The 20,042-nt window shown below is 38.6% G+C and overlaps 1 protein-coding gene and 1 long non-coding RNA gene across 3 annotated transcripts in view; one reads left to right on the plus strand and one right to left on the minus strand.

Moving 5' to 3' along the window:
- LOC103663542 overlaps positions 1-5,834 on the minus strand; it is a 31,901-nt gene extending 26,067 nt beyond the window's left edge. Inside the window, exons 1-2 of one of the 2 annotated variants that reach the window (XR_568789.1) lie at positions 5,661-5,834; positions 2,324-2,457 (exon numbers count right to left, since the gene is read on the minus strand). This is a non-coding gene — a long non-coding RNA (uncharacterized LOC103663542). The remainder of the gene's footprint in view (positions 1-2,323; positions 2,458-5,660) is intronic. The other variant, XR_568790.1, reaches the window with a different exon arrangement.
- TBCA (tubulin folding cofactor A) overlaps positions 5,146-20,042 on the plus strand; it is a 101,278-nt gene continuing 86,381 nt past the window's right edge. Inside the window, exon 1 of the mRNA XM_008691261.2 lies at positions 5,146-5,304. Coding sequence (XP_008689483.1) covers positions 5,252-5,304 — 53 coding nt within the window. The 5' untranslated portion in view covers positions 5,146-5,251. The remainder of the gene's footprint in view (positions 5,305-20,042) is intronic.

The raw sequence follows: 20,042 nt of genomic DNA on the forward strand, positions 1-20,042 counted from the left end.
TTTGATCTCAGGCAATGTTGAGTGTGATACACTGTCAATTAGCAAATCACTATCTAGAGTAGATGTCATTTCTGGCAAGGATAGATCACTGTCTGCGTCAGTTTAGATCCTTCAAGAAGCAGAAGCCAAAATAGGATTAGACATGTAAAGATCTATTGAAGGAAACACCTGTGAAGGACATGAGCTGGGAGCAACTTCAGACTGCAATACAGGTCTGGTCTAACACCTGTGAAAAGGAGGGAAGGAAAGATTGGGTAGAAAGAGCTTTAGACTTCAGTGAAGTTTTTGTGAAGTCTTCCCGGGTTGATAGGGTGTTCCTGAGCTGAGGTTTCCCATTAGAGGAATGCCATGTTGGACAGGAATCATCTGGCTCTAATACCACTGCTGTGCTCAGTAACTGGCTGGGAGAGAAGCATGTCCTTCACTTAGATACATGAATCCAAAGGTGTGGAAGCTGGAGGCTGACAGTTAACTATGCTTCCCACAGAAGTTTCTCTTAAAGGTAGACTTGAGCAGTGTACTCTCACGGTTGCCACACTGTATATTCCAGGGAGGAAGGGGTCCTATGTAATCAAGCTTTCAACCAGATAGTCTTCTCCTGGAATGGTGCCATATCAAGGGTTCAGTATTGGTCTCTACTGCTGGCAGGTTCGACATTCAGCAGTGGAAGCAGCTAGGTCAGCCTCGAGGAAAAGGAGCCCATGTGTAGTCCCTGCATTAGTTATCTATTGCTGCATAACGGAGTACCCCAAAAGTTAGTGGCCTAAAACAACAAACATTATCTCTGACCATATAAAGCCACTGACCAAGTGTTCTGCTGGTAGCTTCACAGCAGGAGGAAGATTTTTCTTTCCAGTGTCCTTTAGGGCAACCTCTAACTGGGCTATCGTGCAGCAGTAGTCCCTATATTATATAGTTAACATCAACTTATTGTACTGACCCATCTGTGGATGAGGTCCATGTTTTCTTTCTCCATTACAAAACTTTAGTTGAATGGAATCCCTAGGGAAGCCATAGAGTTGAGGGAGATGTGTTGGTAAAACTAACAGAATTAGAGATCCTAGGAATTTACGGGTGACTTCTGGATCTGCTCAGGCTCAACCCCAGATGTACCATTTTTGCACAGTGGATTACTATTATGCCCACCCATAATGAATTTGATAACACTCCTCTGATAATTGGTGGCTTTGTCCCTATATTTTTTTGGTGGCACATTATCAAGTCTAAGTCTCTGCTAGGGCCTAGAGTATTTCTGGGGTTGTCTTTCAAAAAGTGAGTATTTCTCTACCACAACAGGCATGACCTATATGCTTTTCTCCTCTTCACGTTTACCAGAGACTCCCCACAGTATCCTTAGCCACCGGATGCATCAACATCATTGGATCTACTGGTTTGTATGGCCTAAATAGCAGGGGAGCTTGTACTGCAGCCCAAACTGGATGCAGAACCCTACTCTTGCTATGTCTCCCCATTCAAAGTTGCAGTGTTCTGATTCACTTGATTAATCTGCCAGAATAGTATTCCCAAGTGCCGTGTATTACTACCCCCACTTACTTGGAAAGTGATTCTGAGGCCAAGAGTGAGCAATAGGTAAATGAAACAGGGAAAGAAGGAAATGCAAGCGTGGATTATTGAGTTTGTCAGTGGCTACAGCTGACTGGTATTTGATTCCATGGGATCGACTGAAGAGTTTTATGAAATGTGTCTACTGTATGGAGAGCTAAAGAGGGGGAACATTTGATCCATAGGCCCCTGAAGTACTAGGTTGTGCACACAAGCGTACTGAGAAGTTTCCCATGCCTGTCTCCCATCTCTGTGGGGCTCTGGCCTAGGCCTGAAGCAAGGCACTTCCAGATTGCTGTCCTGCACTGCTGGTCAAACCCTGAGTGTGACTGGGTGCCACTACAGTGGCTCCAGTTAGAGGGAGGGCCAAGAGAATTTGAAAAAATGTCCAAGTAGCAGTGAAGAAAGTGGATCTCTTCACAAGAGGTGCAATTCCTAATGATGAAGAAAACATTTCAAGTCTTACCAGCACCCAGTGATAATTATCAGAGACATTTCACAAAAACATACTTTTATCAACAGTACTTCTTTATTTAAGTTATCTCTCCAGGGATGTCTTCTCCAGTTGGCCACCTGGTTTTATTCAACAGAAGTACAGCTTCAGAGCAACAGCATGTTAGCCCTTATGTTAGTCTCATTTCATGTAGGTTGTCTCAGAGTTCCAGGAAGGTAAAGACATGACCGATCTTTTGTTTGTGTCAAAATTAGAAATCTATCTCAGTCCCATATTTGACTTTTCTTTAACTCAGAAAATACTTACTATGTATCTCCTATAGGCATTGAGCTTGGTGCCAAGGAGATTAAGATGAATGCATTGTGGTCTCTAATCTTGAAGAGCTTGCAGTCAATTGGGAGAGAATGGCATGGAGGGTTGGTAAGACTGAGTTCATAGCTCTGTAAGCATAGGGGGGAAATAACTTGTTATTTGTGAGGGAAACTGCAGTGTTCTTTAGTAAAATATTACCACAACCCTCCAAGATCAGCAGTGGAGGAATTGCCACTCAGGGAGGAGATAACTACACTTTCCTCTTGCTCTGACAGATTCCTGCAGTTTTGGGGATCTCTTCAGCCCTCAGTCTCAAATGTTGATAAATGTATCCCTTACAGAGTCTCTTAACAGATTCATTCCTATAGTTTACCTAAGTCCCAGGCTGGAATATTTAAAAACAACTCAACTAATGTTTAGGGATAACAGAACAAAAGGATGCCAAACAATGAGAAATGCAATTTACATAGTTTGTATTTCTTTTCTTTTTCTTTCGTGTTTTTTTTTTTAAGTAGCCCAGCGTGGAGCCCAACATGGGGCTTGAACTCACAACCCTGAAATCAAGACATGAGCTCAGATCAAGAGTTGGACGCCCAACTGACTAACCCACTCAGGTGCCCCATCATGTACATTTCTGTATTCATATGAATGTTCCTTGCACTGTGTCTTAGTTTCCTGTTTAGGACCTCTTTTCCAGATTACTTATTTATTTAATGAACCTTTTGTATGGGACTTGATAAGTACCAGCACTGTCCTAAGCACCTTACAAATGTGAACTTTTTAAAGCTTTATAACAACCTGATGAGTGGGTATTATTATCACCCACATTTTAAAGAGGAAACAACTGGGGCATTGTCCAATTTTACACAGTAAGAAGCAGAGCTATGATGTGACCGTAGGCAGTCAGGGCCAGAGTTCATGCTCTTAACCACTACTGTAAACTCCTGACACTTGGAACAATTTCACTTGATTCCCTCTCCTTAAGGGTGGGGCCAAACTGCATGATCTTAACCCATAGCCCCAAGTATACAATATAATACAGACAGACACAGATACACACTGTCCTTGAGTGCCTGGGTATGGGCCTGGGTACACACAGCAGAGGAAGCTATCTTTGGGTTATAATAATTACTGGTTTACAGTAAATGATGATACAAAAATCATTAAAATAAAGGAAAAAAAAGGACAAAAGGGTGGAGATGGAGTTGGGGGTTGGAAAAGATAGTCGGTGTTTACATCAGAAAATCTAGGCTGAGTGAAACTCCTGCAAATCAGCATACAGCTCAGCTCTGAAGTTCTGGAAATCAAGGCAAAAAGAATATGAAGAGTACATGGTTTTTATTGCCTGACTGAAGGAAGATCCTTGACAGTAGCAAGAGCCCTAGCTGCACAATCTTTGGTTTGCGGGTTTGGCTGCTGTTGTTTCTTTGCCTTAAAGGGGCTCCTGGTAACTTTATATTAATGATCTACTAAGATTTCTAACTGTAGCATTTTGCTTTGGTGAGTCTGCTGTTTTTTTGTTTTGTTTTGGAACCCTATCCCCCCCAGTATGTCATAAATTTGCTGTGTCACTTGAAATTATATTTCAGTGTGCCAGCCAGTCAAATGACATTATTTATTGAATTTGGCATCTGCTGTGTATGGAACCTGGATCTTGAAGAATTTTCAAATAATTTTTAAAAGAAATATACTAAAAATAAAATTTAATATTGGGTAATTCGAAAGCATGCAGGCAGCATTGAATAGGCAGGGTTCAGTCATGGTAGCCTTTCTCCAGAAGGTGGGTTTTGATCCTGGGTTTAAACTAAGGGTCTTGGACTGGCAGGGCAGAAGAGTGTTCCAGAGCTAACCATGAAAGCCAGAATGAGGAAATCAAGTGTAAGGAATGGAAGAGACAATTAGGTAGATGTATTTGAAGGATGATACCAAGAATTAAGAAAAGAAAGGAGGCTCTGCCCTGCATCCATTGGGGGACTCCATCAGGAAGAGGCTGACTGGAGGTGCACTTCATTTTATGCAACAGACACGTGGTTTGAAAGTATAAAACGAGTCAAAAGTTGAGCATCTACTGTGCATCAGGCCCTGAGATTTAATTTTCATATCTACTCTGTAAAGTGGGCATTATTTCCATTTTGCATACAAGGCAATGGACTCAGCAGTGAGGTTAAGTGGCCCATGTGCCCAGTGTTGTCTAATTATTATATGGTGGAACCTCCAAAGTCAGTCGGTTTGTGTGACCAAGAAGCCCAAGCTTTTGTATGCCACATACATTTTTGTAAGTTGAATATTTAAGATAAACAAGTATTGATGATTATTTGAATAAGTCCTAGAGTGATTTCCTTTTTGAGTTACAGGTCTACAAACATGTTTTGCAAAGGTCCGACGTAGAGGGTAAAGATTTTCTTGACTGAGTGCATGATGGTAGTTTATTTCATTAAACATACATTACTTTGCCCCATTTGACATCAGATAATGACACCGAAAATATCCTTAATACAATTTTTAGGTCATTCTGTCCACTAAGCAGATAATTTCGCAAAGCAATGTCATGGCCAAACCAATCTCCCGGGAAAGATACTGAAGTTTCCCACAACGCCCAGGCTGTGGAGACCGGGAAAAGTGTAACTTGTGTCTACACTAAAATAAAGGCAATTCAAACACTAAAAGGAAGATTGTCGGAGCGAGACAAGGGCAGGTCCACGAGGGGGAAAGCGGGTGGAGGCGGATGACAGAAGGTGCGAGGAGCGACACCCCCCCCCCCGACCCCGCCCATCGGTGTGGTCCGGCCCCAGGGCCGCGCCGGGGTCTGCGCATGCGCGCGAGGCCGCGGCGACTACGCCGGCACTACCGCCTCCTACGCGCTGTCTTCCTCCACGGTTACCCTAGCTCTCCACCCCTCCTTCCCGCGGCGCTCGAGGGATCATGGCCGATCCTCGCGTGAGGCAGATCAAGATCAAAACCGGCGTGGTGAAGCGGTAAGGAGCCGCGAGCGGCGCACACGCCAGCGCCTCCTCTCCTTCGCCTTATGGCGGTCCGAGAGGCCCGGCGGAGCGCAGGCCCAGAGCGGGCTCCGGACTCCAGGCCTCACCTGGGGCTCCGCGGCCGGCGGGGCCGGGGCGGGGATGCCGCGGGAACGCGTCGGTGCCTGAGCCCGCGGGCCGGGACACGCCCCTCCCCCTGCCTTTCTCCTCAAGAACCGAACCGTTGGGCGGCGAGGGTCGCCGCGACCCCACCCCTCGGGCGCCGGCGATGCGGGAGACCCGGGAGCGGCGGCCGGGGAGGTGGAGGGGCGGTGGCCCGGAGCCGGAGAGGGTTCCGTTTGGGGTCGTACCTCCGGTGTGCGCTCTCCGCGGGTCCCCTGCCCAACTTGACTGGTGGGGAGTGGATTCAGTCCCTTACCGGCCCTCAGGTGGACGCGCAAGCGGGTTCTGAAGTTTAGGGAACGCCGAGAGCCTGGCCCTCATCAGAAATGAGGCCTTGTTGGGGCCCTGTGATCTAACATGGCAGGCGGGACTCCCAGTCTCTAAGAACTTCCAGCACACTCCTCAAACTTCTGTGGCCTAGCTCGCCCCAGAGCCTGTGGGATGCTGTTGAAATAACTATCCTGGGTAGGCCAGTCCTGTGATTGGCCATAATTCTGAGTGCTGTTAGACACTACAGTACTTGGTAGACTTATGGTTCAGACCCAAGAACATCAAACTTTTTGATGAGACATTCTCGGAGAAAAGATAAACAGCCCCCAGAAGAAGCAGGTTATTTTGCTGTAGAAATAAATGTCTAATCCTAGCCGTCTGGCTTCTTCCTCTTTGCCCACCTTTCCTCCCTTTGTTTTTTCCACCAGAGGAAGGACAGGCAAAGGGAAGAATAAATTCACTTAAGATACTACCTCAGACGCGTAGCACAGGATTGCACGGTACTTTCCTAGAAGCTTTATTGTTATCGGCCGTAGGAAGATTCTATGAGTAGTAGTTAAATGCACAGCCTTTTCTCAAGTGAGACTGTCTGGGTTCAAATCTTGATTCTGCCGTTTATTATGTGTTGTTGAATACGTTACATTGCACTGTGCCTCAGTTGCCTCATCTGTAAAATGGAGTCAGTAGCCATCTCATGAAGTTGTTGCAAGAAATGCCTGCTATGCTGTTTAACACAGTATGTGGCAAATAGCAAGTGGCTAGTAAATGTTAACTTAATAGTATTGTTTGTGTATCTGTTTTATAAATGAGAGGCTGAGGTTTAATTAAGTTAAAGTAGAAAAACTAAACTTGTGCTAGTTAATGGCAGAACAGAGAAAAGAACCAAAGTTTCTGATCTACAACTGTTTAAGCTGCAATGTTCCTTAAAAAGAGTATTTTTAAAGATATGTGAAATAGGGGAATTGATATGTATATTTGAAAAGATAAATAATTTGCACTATCCCTCACCCTAGAATTCTGTTGTTCACTTTTGCTAGATTTTGTTTATGTCATTTTAGTAAATCTATTTGGCAGAAGTACCAGGGTATGTATCATGGAGAGGGCTTTAGGCCAAAAGTCTTGAGAAATGACTCCTAATGGTAGTTTTCCGTTAATTACCTGTGTGATCTTGTCATTTTTCATCCTTATGATCTACACTAGTTTATAAAATTAGTGCCAGTAGTTATATGATTATAATACATATTCTAGAGAAAACATACCCATTTAAGTAGTTAATAAGCAAAGTTTTTAGGCTTTCAAAAATTGTCAGGTGCATATGGAAATGGCTTGGAAATGAAGTTTGATTTTCAATTTATTTCACTGGTAGAGCATTATCAAATTTTATTTTTGATTCTTCATACTTCAGTACAAAAAATTTATCGTTTTTGTGACACCCCTTCATAATTTACTATTGACATATTTACTCAGATTGCTTATAAATTACTGGAAATGTCTACCAAAGATTTTTTTTTTCATAGTTTTTCTAATGACATTTTTGGTGTAGAGCTTCCCCATTTGTGCTAAAAAGAGATACATACATTCTTTAAAAAACCTAAAACTTCTATTTTAACTGTTCATTGTTTGTATTTTACCTTGGTAGACAACCATCTAAATCCATAAACATTGTTCCCTGTCTCTCTTTTGTTACTTTTTGTCAGAAAATTATTTTACTATAACTTTTTCCATCTTTTGCCTTAGTGTCCTATTTTTAAAATTCTACATTTAACTTTAGCAAAGAAAAAAAGTAGATAATGCAGATACAGCAGCAACATATTAATAATTGTTAGGGCAGAATCATCATGGGCTTGATTATGTTCTTTTCTGTATATGTTTAAAATTTTTCATAGTAAAAAGGTCTTCCAAGGTATGCATTTCTCTCCTCTCCAGATTTAGTTTCAAAGACTTCTTGATTAGTTTCATGATTCAGACATGTTCTTGGTTTTGTGAACAGGCTTCTGTTCAGTGGTTTCTTAAAGCAATGGTCTAAAAACCAATTTCTGTTCTCAGCACCTTTTTTCTAGCTAGGTGTTCATTTCCCATAGCCTCATTTCTCTTCAGAAGTCCCGACTTTTATTTGAAAGAAGACATTTAAAGTCATTCCTGTCTCCAGTTACTTCAGTTTTTCTCTCCAGGAGTTGAGAGACATTAGAATTACATTCTAGTTATTACTCCTAGAGTTCAGTTTGGGTGGCTGTCCCAAGGAGGGTGAATTCTTAGAGTTTAGCATCTAATCAATCTGCTAGAATATTGATCCAGAAGTTCCCCGTAGTGGGTTTTAGTGAAGTCTGAGCAGTGAGGTGGAAAGTTATAAGAGTATGGAAATAGGCAATAAGTAGATGATGGTATTTGGCAACAGAGAGATCAATGAATGAAAGATGCAAGTCTCAGCATGTTGGCAAAATGGTGAAGGCAGTCCAGTGATGGCAGCCACATTAGACAGGAAAGTAAAAGCAAGTTTCAAGGGCTTTAGGTAAGGCCCTACGGAAATAGGCAGAAGCCTATGGTACTCTAGACCTAAAGAAAGTTTGTTATCTCATCTGGTAACAAAGGGAAAGGATCTGATTGCTAGAAAATAGATTTTAAGAGAGAGGTTAGAACCCTAGAAACAAGGAAAGAGTCCAGTTACTAGGAAAGGCTTGTAAGAGTTGGACAGCAATGAGGCTAACTTGGTACTGAACCTCTCAAGGACTCCTTAAATATTCCCTTCCCAGTAACAGGATTGTTTTTCCAGAGCTAATTATGGCTGTGAGAGATGTGTGCAGTTTCTTCAAGCAGCAGCCTTTGTTCACATGTGACTCATTATTTAATGTGTTAGTTGGTGGGTTTGGGTCTGGCAGGTGCTTTTTAAAGTTATAGAGCCACGTTTCAGGCAGATTGCTAGACCTACTGGTATCTGTCACTGCGTCACAGCTAATGTAGCAGCCCTAGGAGGGAGTTACCAAATATCACTCCAATTTTTGTTTTCTCCAGTAACTGAAAATCCTCCCCCTCCCTTTTTTTGATATCTTGGTAGTATCAGTTGTCCCAGTGTATCTAGAATTGAGGAGGAGAATGAGATGTAGAATCCTCACTAACACTGGGAAAGTCTCAGGCAAACCAGGATGATTTGTATTAGTACTTCTTCCGTAACTAGCTAACGTAGCACTGTTTTGTGTGCCGTGATTTATTTGGAGGCTATTTGCAGATAATACAACTGTCAATTGATGTTGTACCTTACTTAAATTAAAACTTAACTGTGTCCTGTAAATATGAATCCTTGCCAGACTAGTTTTCTGTATCAGTTTAAATTATTAGTGATTTAGAAAATAACTTTCATTAAAGTAGAAGAAAATAGAGGCTCGATGTTTTAAATGCTGATGTGGTATTTCAGCTCAGTGATCTATGTCTACCGTAAATTCCCAAGTAAGATTTGTGTTTATAAATTTTTTTTTTACTAGATTTATGGTAAATACAAGAAATACTTCTGCAAAAACAAAATGTTGTCATGCATTTAACATAAAAGTTTATTTAATAACTTTAAAGCCAACTTATTTTCAATAAAGCTTGCTAAACTAGCCCACTGGTGAGTGAATTAACTGATTAAAAATACTTTCTTAAATATGTCTTTTTATAACCATTTTAGATTGGTAATGGTTTAAAATCCAGCATGAACAAAGAATGTTAGGGCATTGGAAATAGCACTGACATTGGCCCATAGTTTTCCTCTGATTAAATGAAAGTGACACCAGTAGATTAGAATGAGACTAGGACAATTCACACTGCAATTGTGTTAGTTTAACTTTAACAATCTTTTAACACTCTTGTTTAAATGTAGCTGACATACCATAATTACAAATCTACAAGCCTTGATTATAGAATTTTACATCATGAATCAGTGGGAAAATTGTATTGATTTTTTTTTTTTTAAGCAAGCACTTTTCCCAAACTGTGGCATCTTCCCAAATATGTTTATACCTTTATGTCTGATATACAATTGTGTATAATATATACCTTTACCTCTGATATACAATTGTGTATGATATATATATACCATGTATAGCAGACATAATAATAACATAAAAGTTAAGTAAAATTTCCATGTTATTAAATATGTATTCATATATAATGTATATAATATACTATATTGACATACATTGTGTGTATATACTGAATATACTGACAGAAAAGTGAAAAATAGGAATGACATATATTTGCATAGACATAGGTATAGTATTTCCCTGGTAGCTTTAGTTGTTTATGTACTTCTTATATTTAAAGTAAAGATGGCCAGAAGTATGGTGGACAGTATCTGGAAGAGGTGAAGGATATAGCCCTGAAAATTTCCTGTAAGCTTTAGTAGCTTTTTTATCTTTTCTTCTCCAACATCATACCCCTTTGATTTGAGTTAAAGTAAGGTCAGCCAAAATGGCCAACTTCCTACCTTGAAATTTAGCCAACTCCTTTTGGAATTTCTGTAATATATTAATTTCTCCAAAGCAATGGTCAAAGGCAGTGTCAAAATGGATTGCAGGTGGTCAGCTCTTCACCACCTTCTGCCAACTACTTGGCAAGCAGTGACTTTTAGGAGCTACACAGCTGGCAACCAGATGTCTCTTCAAGCTGGAAAGGGAGAAAGCTAAGGCCACTCATGACCATGGTTTTCCCAACAGAAGCTATATTATTCTGTTAAGTTGAATGTGGAAGTGAAAGATCTTTTGACCTGTGTGTGTGTGTAAATGTGTTCTGTGTTTTCATTACATTTTTTGTTTGATAGAAAATTTTGAAAATCTGTAGTAGAGCAAGGTTGGAAAATTTGTTGATAGTAACTAGTCCACAACCCTTAGAATATAAGTGCTTGAATGTGTGATCTGTTTATTCCAGCATTCCATTTCCTATAATGATGTGTTTTATTTGCCCAAATAGAGCTGATTTATATTTTGTTATTTTTTTTTTAGGAGAGACTTTAAAAATTTTTTTTTGTTTTAGAGAGAGAGTGGAGGGAAAGGGAGAGAGTCTCAAGCAAACTCCATGCCGAATGTGGAGTCCATCACAGGGCTTGATCTCACGACCCTGAGATCATGACCTGAGACAAAACCAAGAGTTGGATGCTTAACCCACTGAACCACCCAGGGGCCCCTAGAGATTATTTTTAAATAACATCAATCATATGACTGATCCAGAGATCATTTATTTTGCGGCTTCACTCAGAACTTGGTATAGTGTTGGCACATAATAAATACTCAACAAGTCTTTCCAGTGAACAAATGAAGGCTCGTAATAAATACTCAACAAAAGTCTTTCCACTGAACAAATGAATGAATGGAACCTTATTCTGTAAGGATTTTTTGATACAATAAGTGGTAGGGAGCCATTCGATCAATTACAGTAGGACAGTATAATAGTTACTATAGCTATTTATTGTTGCAGTTTGAGTTAAGCAAATGGAATCCCAGGCTCCACTTAATACATGCTACATATGGGACCGTAGGCAAGTTATTTAACTTTTAAAAGCGACGGTTTTCTTAGCTGAAAAATGGGCTAATGATAATACCTTTCTCATATTGTTGTTAGGAGAATTAAATAAGGTAATCATGTAAAGCATTTGGCCCAAAAGCCTGATTGGTAGTAAATGTTTAATTATGTTAACTGCTGTCATTATTATCATCATCACCATTCTGTGGATATATAAACAGTGTGGATATAGGAAATAAAGATGAATGATCTGATCCCCTGGAGAGTCTGTGAAACTTGCTTTCTTTTAAATTGTGATAAAAATTTGCTTTTTAGTTGTTTGTTAACGTTCATTGATAGGAAAAGGGAGGAATATGAAGCTTGCGTTTTTGAGTCATCTATAGGTCTTTGTAATGGCCATCTTTCTATAAACTGCTGAGGCAGCGATGCCCTACTTCCCCTAAAAATCTGTTTATATCAGTGACCTTGTCTTTTTAACAGTTTAAAAAATACTGTATCAATATTATTAACACAATATGACAAAGCCAGTTTCATTCTTAGTGCACTTCTGTAAAGTTTATTGTAGGGGAGAGTAGTCAAGGGAGTTTTTGAGAGCTGTTATTCTAAAATGTATAAATGATTACCACAACTACAAAAGACATTCTTACTTTTTTTTTTTTTTTTTTTTACCGGAACATTTATTTTGTGACGAATCATTGAAATCCTTAAGATGAACTAACTGGATGCTGCAACAGCTGCCCTCTTGGTTTAGGTGTTGTTCCTTCATGAATCTGTGCCTGAATCTGTGGTATACAATTTTTAGGTGCCTCATTCAACTGGTTCCAGTATATTTCATCTCATAGCCTTGGTGCTCCAGTTATACTTTCTCTTCCACTTGTCAAGATAGCCACATTTGCCACAGGTTGACTTCTGAAGGCGGTAGACCTTAGAGCCACAGCAGGGGCACAACGTGTGTGTCTTACTGCTATGCTTCCCAAATGATGAAGTCCCCTTCCTCATCTCTTTTCTGTGGCTGAGACCAAAGAGCAACATTCTTACAATTCTAATGCTAGATTGTAGTTATTTCCAAACCTTTTATCTTTATTTTTGATTTTTATCTTTGTGGTTTTTTTTTTTTTTTTTTTTTTTTTTTTAAGGATTTATTTGAGAGAGAGAGAGCTTGCACAAGTGGGGAGGGGCTGAGGGAGAGGGAGAAAGAAACCAAGCGGACTTGAGTTGAGCATGGAGCCTGATGCAGGGCTTAATCTCACAACTCTGAGATCACAGCCTGAGCTGAAATCAAGAGCCAAAGGCTTAAGCGACTGCACCACCCACACACCCCAAGGTTTTTATCTTTGGTTTTTAACTGAGTTCCCTGTTTGTTGTTGTCATTGAGATCCTTTAACTTGTGCTAAAGAAGTATCTTAGGGATATGTATATACATATGCTCTCAGAGGTGGTCTATAAAGGTTATCCAAACAAGTAGGCATCTGCTTTTTAACTGAATGACCCTCAGGTTCTGAACAGTACTAAATGGCATGCTTTTAATATGGCTTCCATTGCCTGAAAAACATCTGTACTCTATGAAATTTTTGAAGACGTGTAAATCTACTGAAATGTATTTCCACTTAGGTTACTGGTACAGCATTGTAATTTTGATGTCCAGACCTAGAACGTTAAGTTCTAAGGATTCTGAATTCTGTTGAGATATACAAAGATTTTCTTAAGGCCATGCAGTTTTTGTCACCTTTTTAGGGACCAGAGGGATGGTGTCTAACACATTGCTTTTCACAAAGTAGGCATTTAATACATATTTGTCAGTTAAGTTAAGGAATGGAGGGAACTAGAGAAGAGGTCAGTTATATGCAGGGGAACAGCTCAAGAATCTGGAAAAAGAAGTTTGCTTTATAACAGAGAGAGAAGGAGAAAGTTGGTGAATACTTAAACTTCAGGAGCAACAAAACAGCTGTAAATAATCTCAGCCTTCAAAGACTTGTCAGGATAGTACTTTTATTAGAGAAACAAGATGAGAAAATAATTTATATCAAGGACTTGTTTATGGTATTTTTAAGCTATGTTGGAAACTACTATAGAAAAATTTTTAATTATTAAAGTTTGATCAAGAAAGGTTTTGTAGTTTACCTAGAACTAATCAGAACACTGTCTCCCTTTGATTCTAATTTAATAGAGGTAGGTGTGTGTCTGTGTGTGTTACTGTCCATTGTTAAGTTACTTACAAAAATAGGCTCACCCATTCCAGGTTTTTGTGGGTTTTTTTGTTTTTTTTAAATCTAAGAAAAATAGTAGGGTTATAGGTGAATTGAAGTCTTATGAACAGTAGGTAGTATTCCAAAGAAACTAAAATAGCAAAGTTTTGGGCTCGGTCCTTAAGGAATCTGTGCTGTTAAGTTATGGAGTGTACATGTATCTGAATATTTATTCTTAGAACTTCAAGTATCACTTTATGTAAATCCCTGATCTCTGGTTTCATCCTGAACTTTAGACTCATTTTAGAGTATTGAATGCATGCCCTTATTTTAGTTTTCACCAAATCTGTTTTCACTCCATCTGATTTCTTTTTTTTTTTTTTTAAAGATTTTATTTATTTATTTGACAGAGATAGAGACAGCCAGCAAGAGAGGGAACACAAGCAGGGGGAGTGGGAGAGGAAGAAGCAGGCTCCCAACAGAGGAGCCTGATGTGGGGCTCGATCCCGTAACGCCGGGATCACGCCCTGAGCCAAAGGCAGACGCTTAACCGCTGTGCCACTCAGGCGCCCCTCCATCTGATTTCACTCCATCTGACATCAAATTAATTACCTTCTCAAATGTGATCCTCTTCACCTGTTTTCTTTTATGCAGAAAAATAATAATTATTATTTTTAAAAAACTTGTTTCTTTTCTTTTTTTAAAGATTTCACTCATTTATTTGACATGAGGGGGAGCGGCAGAGGGAGAGGGAGAAGCAGGCTCCCCACTGAGCAGGGAACCTGATGCGGGGCTTGATCCCAGGACCCAGGCGCTCCGAACAATAATTACTTTATGTATAAAAAAAAATCTAGAGAAAACACAATAAACCTGAAATGAAATACTATAGGTACATTTGAAGTGCCCCTTTCTGAGTCAGTTCCTCTCCCTCTTTGCCTCTAATTTTTATTCTGAATTTGACTGTCATTTCCATGCATATTTTAAACTTTTAATTTATATTGGAGACACATAAACCATATTATAGTCTGTCCTGTGAACTTAAACCATTATATATCAAAATATATCTGAAAGGATACTCAGGAAACTAGTGATATTGATTGTCTTCTGGGAGGAAAGCTGTATAACTGGAGGGAGGACAAGAATGGGAGGAAATTCTTATAATTTTAAATCATGTGTTACCTATCAAAATATAAATTAAGAAATTTTAAATTGTAAATAGTATAACTTCATAAATTCATAAATATTCATACCTATTAAATATTCCTATTTAACTATAGGACTCTTACTTTTCATGCATATTAACGTTACTGTTTTTGAGACTTAGTCATGTTGAAACATGTAGCTCTAATTCATTCTCTTGTGTGACTTTTAGTGGTTTTTTTCATTCTCATTTTGATGAACATTTAGGTTTTTTGTGCGTAATGTCATTGTTTTTGAGACTTAATGTTGGAACATGTAGCTCTAATTCATTCTCTTCTGTGAATGCACTAGTGTTTTTTTTTTTTTTCATTCTAGGCTTGATGGATATTTAGGTTTCTTTTCCAATCATTTTTCACTTTTACAAATAATGCTGCCATATAGTTTGTTAATTATGGCTCCTACTGCACATATATAACAGTTAGTGTAAGGCAGAATTCCCCCAAGAAGTGGGCCCTGAGTGGATTATAGGTGTATTGAGATACAGCTTTCCTTTAACCTTCAGGATGGCCAGGTGTGGCAAGAACCACCATGGGATTATATGAGGGAAGAGCCTTTCAGACTGAATCCACGGTAAATACACAGGCTTGAAAAACAGAGCAAGGGTGGCTAGTTTGAGGAATGGTAACCAAGTGAGATATAAGAAGACAGGGGTGGTAGACACACTAAAAAGTAGGAGGGAGAGGGTACAGTTTTTGTGGGGTCTAGTTTGTAAGGATTTGGGCTTGAGTCTCAGATCAGATGATACCACTTCTGTAGAAGTTCCCCTGGCTGTCTCCAAAATGTGTTTCCCTGTCTGTGTTCTCAAAGAATTTTGTAGTTTTTGGTAAGATAGTACTAAAAATACATTATCTGTTGAATTCACTAGACTAGTAGTTTCCAAAGTATGGTCTGGGAGTCCTTTGGGTTCCCTGAGACACTTTCAGTGTGTCTGCAAGGTAAAAGTTATTTTCATAGTAATACTGAGACGTTATTTGCCTTTTTCACTTTCATTTGCTCACAGTTTTACAGTGGAGTTTTCCAAAGGCTATATGGTATGTGATAGTGTAACAGATTGAATGCAGAAGGTATGAAAATCTAGATGCTTCTATTAGTACAGCCATTTTTAAAATTTGCAAAAATGTAAAGCATTGGTTAAGTGAATTAAATACATATAATTGTTTTAATTTTTAGAACTTTTAAAAATTTCGTAATTTTGATTTCTAATACAATAAGCATTAATAGAATTCATATAAATAAAAGCTCCTTGGGGTCCTGTGATAGTGTGATTTATAAAAAGAAGTATATGTTTGGTCTCCCTTCCCATTCCAGACACAGAGCTCCTAAAACTCTTGGAATTTTCTAAATGAAGAGAGCAATAAAGATCTTTCTTTGTGTTAAGGAGATGATTTTTGGAAAGCCCCTCGGTAACTAACTGAAGGTTGGGACTGTTGTCAGGGAATCAACTATGGTTAAAGGGTTGGAACTTTTAGTCCCATCCCCTGACTTCTAGGGAGGGGAGTGGGGCTGGATGTTGAATCCTCACCAGTGGCCAATGAGTTTATCTTGCTTTTTTATTTTATATAATTTTATAATTTGTATATTGCTAAAGAGTTATATTTAATTATTTTTTAATTTGTAAGAAGAATATCTTCTGGGACTTAGTATTTTTACTATATGTTATGTTGGTAAGATTATCCATGTTTTTACATTTCTATGTAATACATTTGACTGTTGTATATTATTTCATTGTGTGTTAATACCACAATTTATATACCCATTCTAATATTCAGTGGGCATTTGGATTTGTTCCCGTTACTATGTTTCTATGTACATTCTTATTCATGTCTCTGGTAATGATACATGAGAGTTTTTCTTGGATATTTTTCCAGGAATGGAATGTCGGGTGACAGGTATATGAATGTTCCACTTTGTAAAATCATGCTGAAGTGTTTTCCAGAGCAGTTGTACCATTTTACATTCTCAGCTGCATTGTATGAGAGTTCCTTTTGTTGATCCACATCCTCTCCAAAGCTTGGTAGACCTTAATTTTACTCTAATACTGTTTTTTATTTACTTTTCATTTTGTAGAAAAATTAAATTATTTTTTTCCACAAGCATCCCCACAGATAAAGAGAGTAAAGGAGGTATGAAGCTTCAGCCCCCACCACATACTTAACCACCTCCTTCTTCCTTGTCTAGAATAATGTATATGCCTCAGGCAACCCAGGGATTTTTTTTTACCTGGTGAAAAGGGGAGGTTCTTCGGAAAGATCCTTTGGAAAGTTCTCCGTTTCCAGGACACTGCATTCAGTATTGAATGCCTGGGGAGTGAGGAGAGGCTTGCAGGTGGAGGTCTGGGTAATGGGTCCTGAAAATCCACTTGGTGCTGGGTTGAGCAGGAGCTAAGGCTGAAGAAGGCCAACAATATTACTTTCTAAATGACCTTTTCCATGTTATTATGTTCTTTTTGTTTTTTCCCATGTTTATTGAGATGTATTTTACATATAACATTGTTTTAGTCCAAGGTGTACAACATAATTATTTGATGTGTGTGTGTGTGTATGTGTGTGTATAGCAAAATGACTACCACAGTAAGTTTAGTTAACATCAATCACCTCACATAATTTTTTTTCTTGTGATGAGAACTTTTAAGATTACTCTCTTAGCAACTTTCAGATATATAATACAGTATTGTTTTGATGGTGACTATATGTCACCATGCTGTACATTACATCCCCAGAATTTATTTATAAATGGGAATTTTTACCTTTTGGCTACCTTTACCTGTTATTCCCCCACCCTTATCTCTGGCAACCACCAATTTGTTCTCTGTTTCTAGGAGTTTGGTTTTTTTTAGATTCCATATAAAAGTGAGATCATACAGTATTTCCCTTTCTCTGTCTGGCTTATTTCATGGAGCATAATGCCATCAGTGTCCATCCATGTGTTGCAAATGGCACGATTTCCTTCTTTTTGTGGTTGAATAATACTGCATTTTATATGTGTATATATATATAGTTGATCTTTGAACCGTGGGGGGGGTTGGGACACTGTGCAGTTGAAAATCCTCTTATACCTTTGATTCCTCCAAAACTTTACTAATAGCCTACTGTTGACCAGAAGCCTTACTGATAACATAGTCAATTAACACATACATTGTATATGTATTATATACTGTATTCTTACAATAACATAGGATAGAGAAAAAATGTTATTTAAAAAATCATAAGGAAGAGAAAGTACATTTACAGTACTATACTATATCAAAAAAAAAAAAAACCCCACATATAAGTGAACCCATGCAGTTCAAACCTTTGTGTATCAGGGCCAACTTATATACAGCACCACATTTCCTTTTTCTCTTCATCTGTCACTGGACATTTCTATTGTTTCCATGTCTTTGTTATAGTAAATAATGTTGCAGCAAATATGGGAGTACAGATATATTTTTGAGATAATGATATCTGTTCATTCTGATACATGATACCTTAGGTTCTTAAGTTTGGCACAGCACTTCTAGAGGATTTTAATTTATTCGTGATAATGTTTAATTGTTAACTTACACCATAAGTTTTGTAATTGTCATTATCATAGGTTTAAAAATCTAGCAGATGTACATACCCTTAATCTTCACTACTTGTCCCCCCAACCAAAAGCAAGGGTTTATTTCCATTCATTTATATTCATTTATATTTTCTTTTATATATCCTATATAGGTCTTAAAATAGAAACTTTAAAAAAAAATTTTATTACTCTTTTAAACCTTCATGGCATTTCTAGTACTAGATTAAATAAAAGTAGTCTCAGGAGCCAACTTTGGCTTTTGTTCATAAAAAGAATAATTATTCTAATGATTTTCTGTCTTTTAAATGGGCAATATTATGCATAATACTTTGGGATGACTCTGGATCTGGATTTCATACATCTTGTAGTGAACACTATGGCTACTTCTTCCATATCTTTTTTTTTTCTGGTCTTGATATCTGCCTGTATTTTCATGCCGGTATCCATCATTCTTACCTGTGTACAGGTAGCCTGTGTTGTTTGAGAAAACTGCTCCACCTCCATCTGTTTTAGCCAGTCAGATTCCATTTCCTGGTGACAGGAATTGATTCTAGGTGGATATGTGATTTAGGCTGATCTAAACAAGGTACATTTCAGAGCTCTTGCTTAGAATTCTGGCTCAGAGTACTTGGTGGCTGGCAGCCTTCCTTTAGCACTTAGGGAATCTGGCTTTGGGATGAAATTTGTATTATGGATGGTAGAATGACATACAAAGGAAAATTTCTTGATGCTCTTGTTAACTGCTGAATCAGACAACTTGATGTATATCCTTCCTTGGATGTTAGTTACACAAACCAAAAAATTCCTATAGTGTTTTAATTCCTTAAATTGAAATCATATTACTTGCAGTTGAGTAGTAATTGAGATCCTTACTCTAATTTCTAATTTATATATACGTATATATAATATAAGGAGGAATTTCCTTTACCGAACTGGCTAGAGATTGCTTTCTCTTCTTTGTCTCTCCCTCCGTCTCTCTCTCTCTCTCCCTTTCTTTCTTTCTGTCTTTTTTTCCTCTCTCTCTATTTTTTTTTTTGTTTTGTTTTATCTTGGTTTTTTTTGTAAATTCTGTTGTCGCTTTAGGCTCAACTTTGGCCCGTTTTCCTCCATTTCAATGTCCTATTGAGGTCTTCTCCGTATAAGAAGGAGGGAAGAACTGTATCTTCCTTCAACCCTCCCCTTCACCTCCCAACTGTTTTTGTCCAGTTCAGTGCTATTCTTTGGGGGGGGGGGCAGTGAAAGAGAGAAGAGGAGAAAGAGGAAATGTCAGATTAACCTATCTTGCCTTGAGATCCCAACAACCCTTTGTTCTCATAGACTCTGCCCTTCTGTTCCAGTTGCTCATCCTACCCTAGGAGGTAAGAGTCACCACTTCTGTGGCAAGGACTGTAATGAGTTAGGAGGCATTCTTGTCATTGAAATTCTGATTTTTTTTTAATTTTTATTTTTTTAATTTTTTTAATTATATTATGTTACTAACCATACAGTACATCTCTGGTTTCTGATGTAAAGTTCGATGATTCATTAGTTGCGTAAAACACCCAGTGCACCATGCAATACGTGCCCTCCTTACTACCCATCACCAGTCTATCCCATTCCCCCACCCCCCTCCCCTCTGAAGCCCTCAGTTTATTTCTCAGAGTCCATAGTCTCTCATGCTTCATTCCCCCTTCTGATTACCCCCCCTTAATACAAGAATTCGCAGTAAAGAAGAGGCAAACATTATGGGGCAGGAGTATCAAGCAGGGAGGTAGCATTCTAGGTACTAAAAAAGAGCACAGAAGACTCTAAAGTGAGACAAAACACGGTAAGTTGGTTTGAGAATTACGTGAAAAGATGGTTCATGAATGTGGAGAAGAACAGTAAGAGATAGAGCTAACC

Source organism: Ursus maritimus, unplaced genomic scaffold (assembly GCF_017311325.1).
Source record: "Ursus maritimus isolate PB19 unplaced genomic scaffold, ASM1731132v1 scaffold_5, whole genome shotgun sequence".
Classification (NCBI taxonomy): Eukaryota; Metazoa; Chordata; class Mammalia; order Carnivora; family Ursidae; genus Ursus; species Ursus maritimus.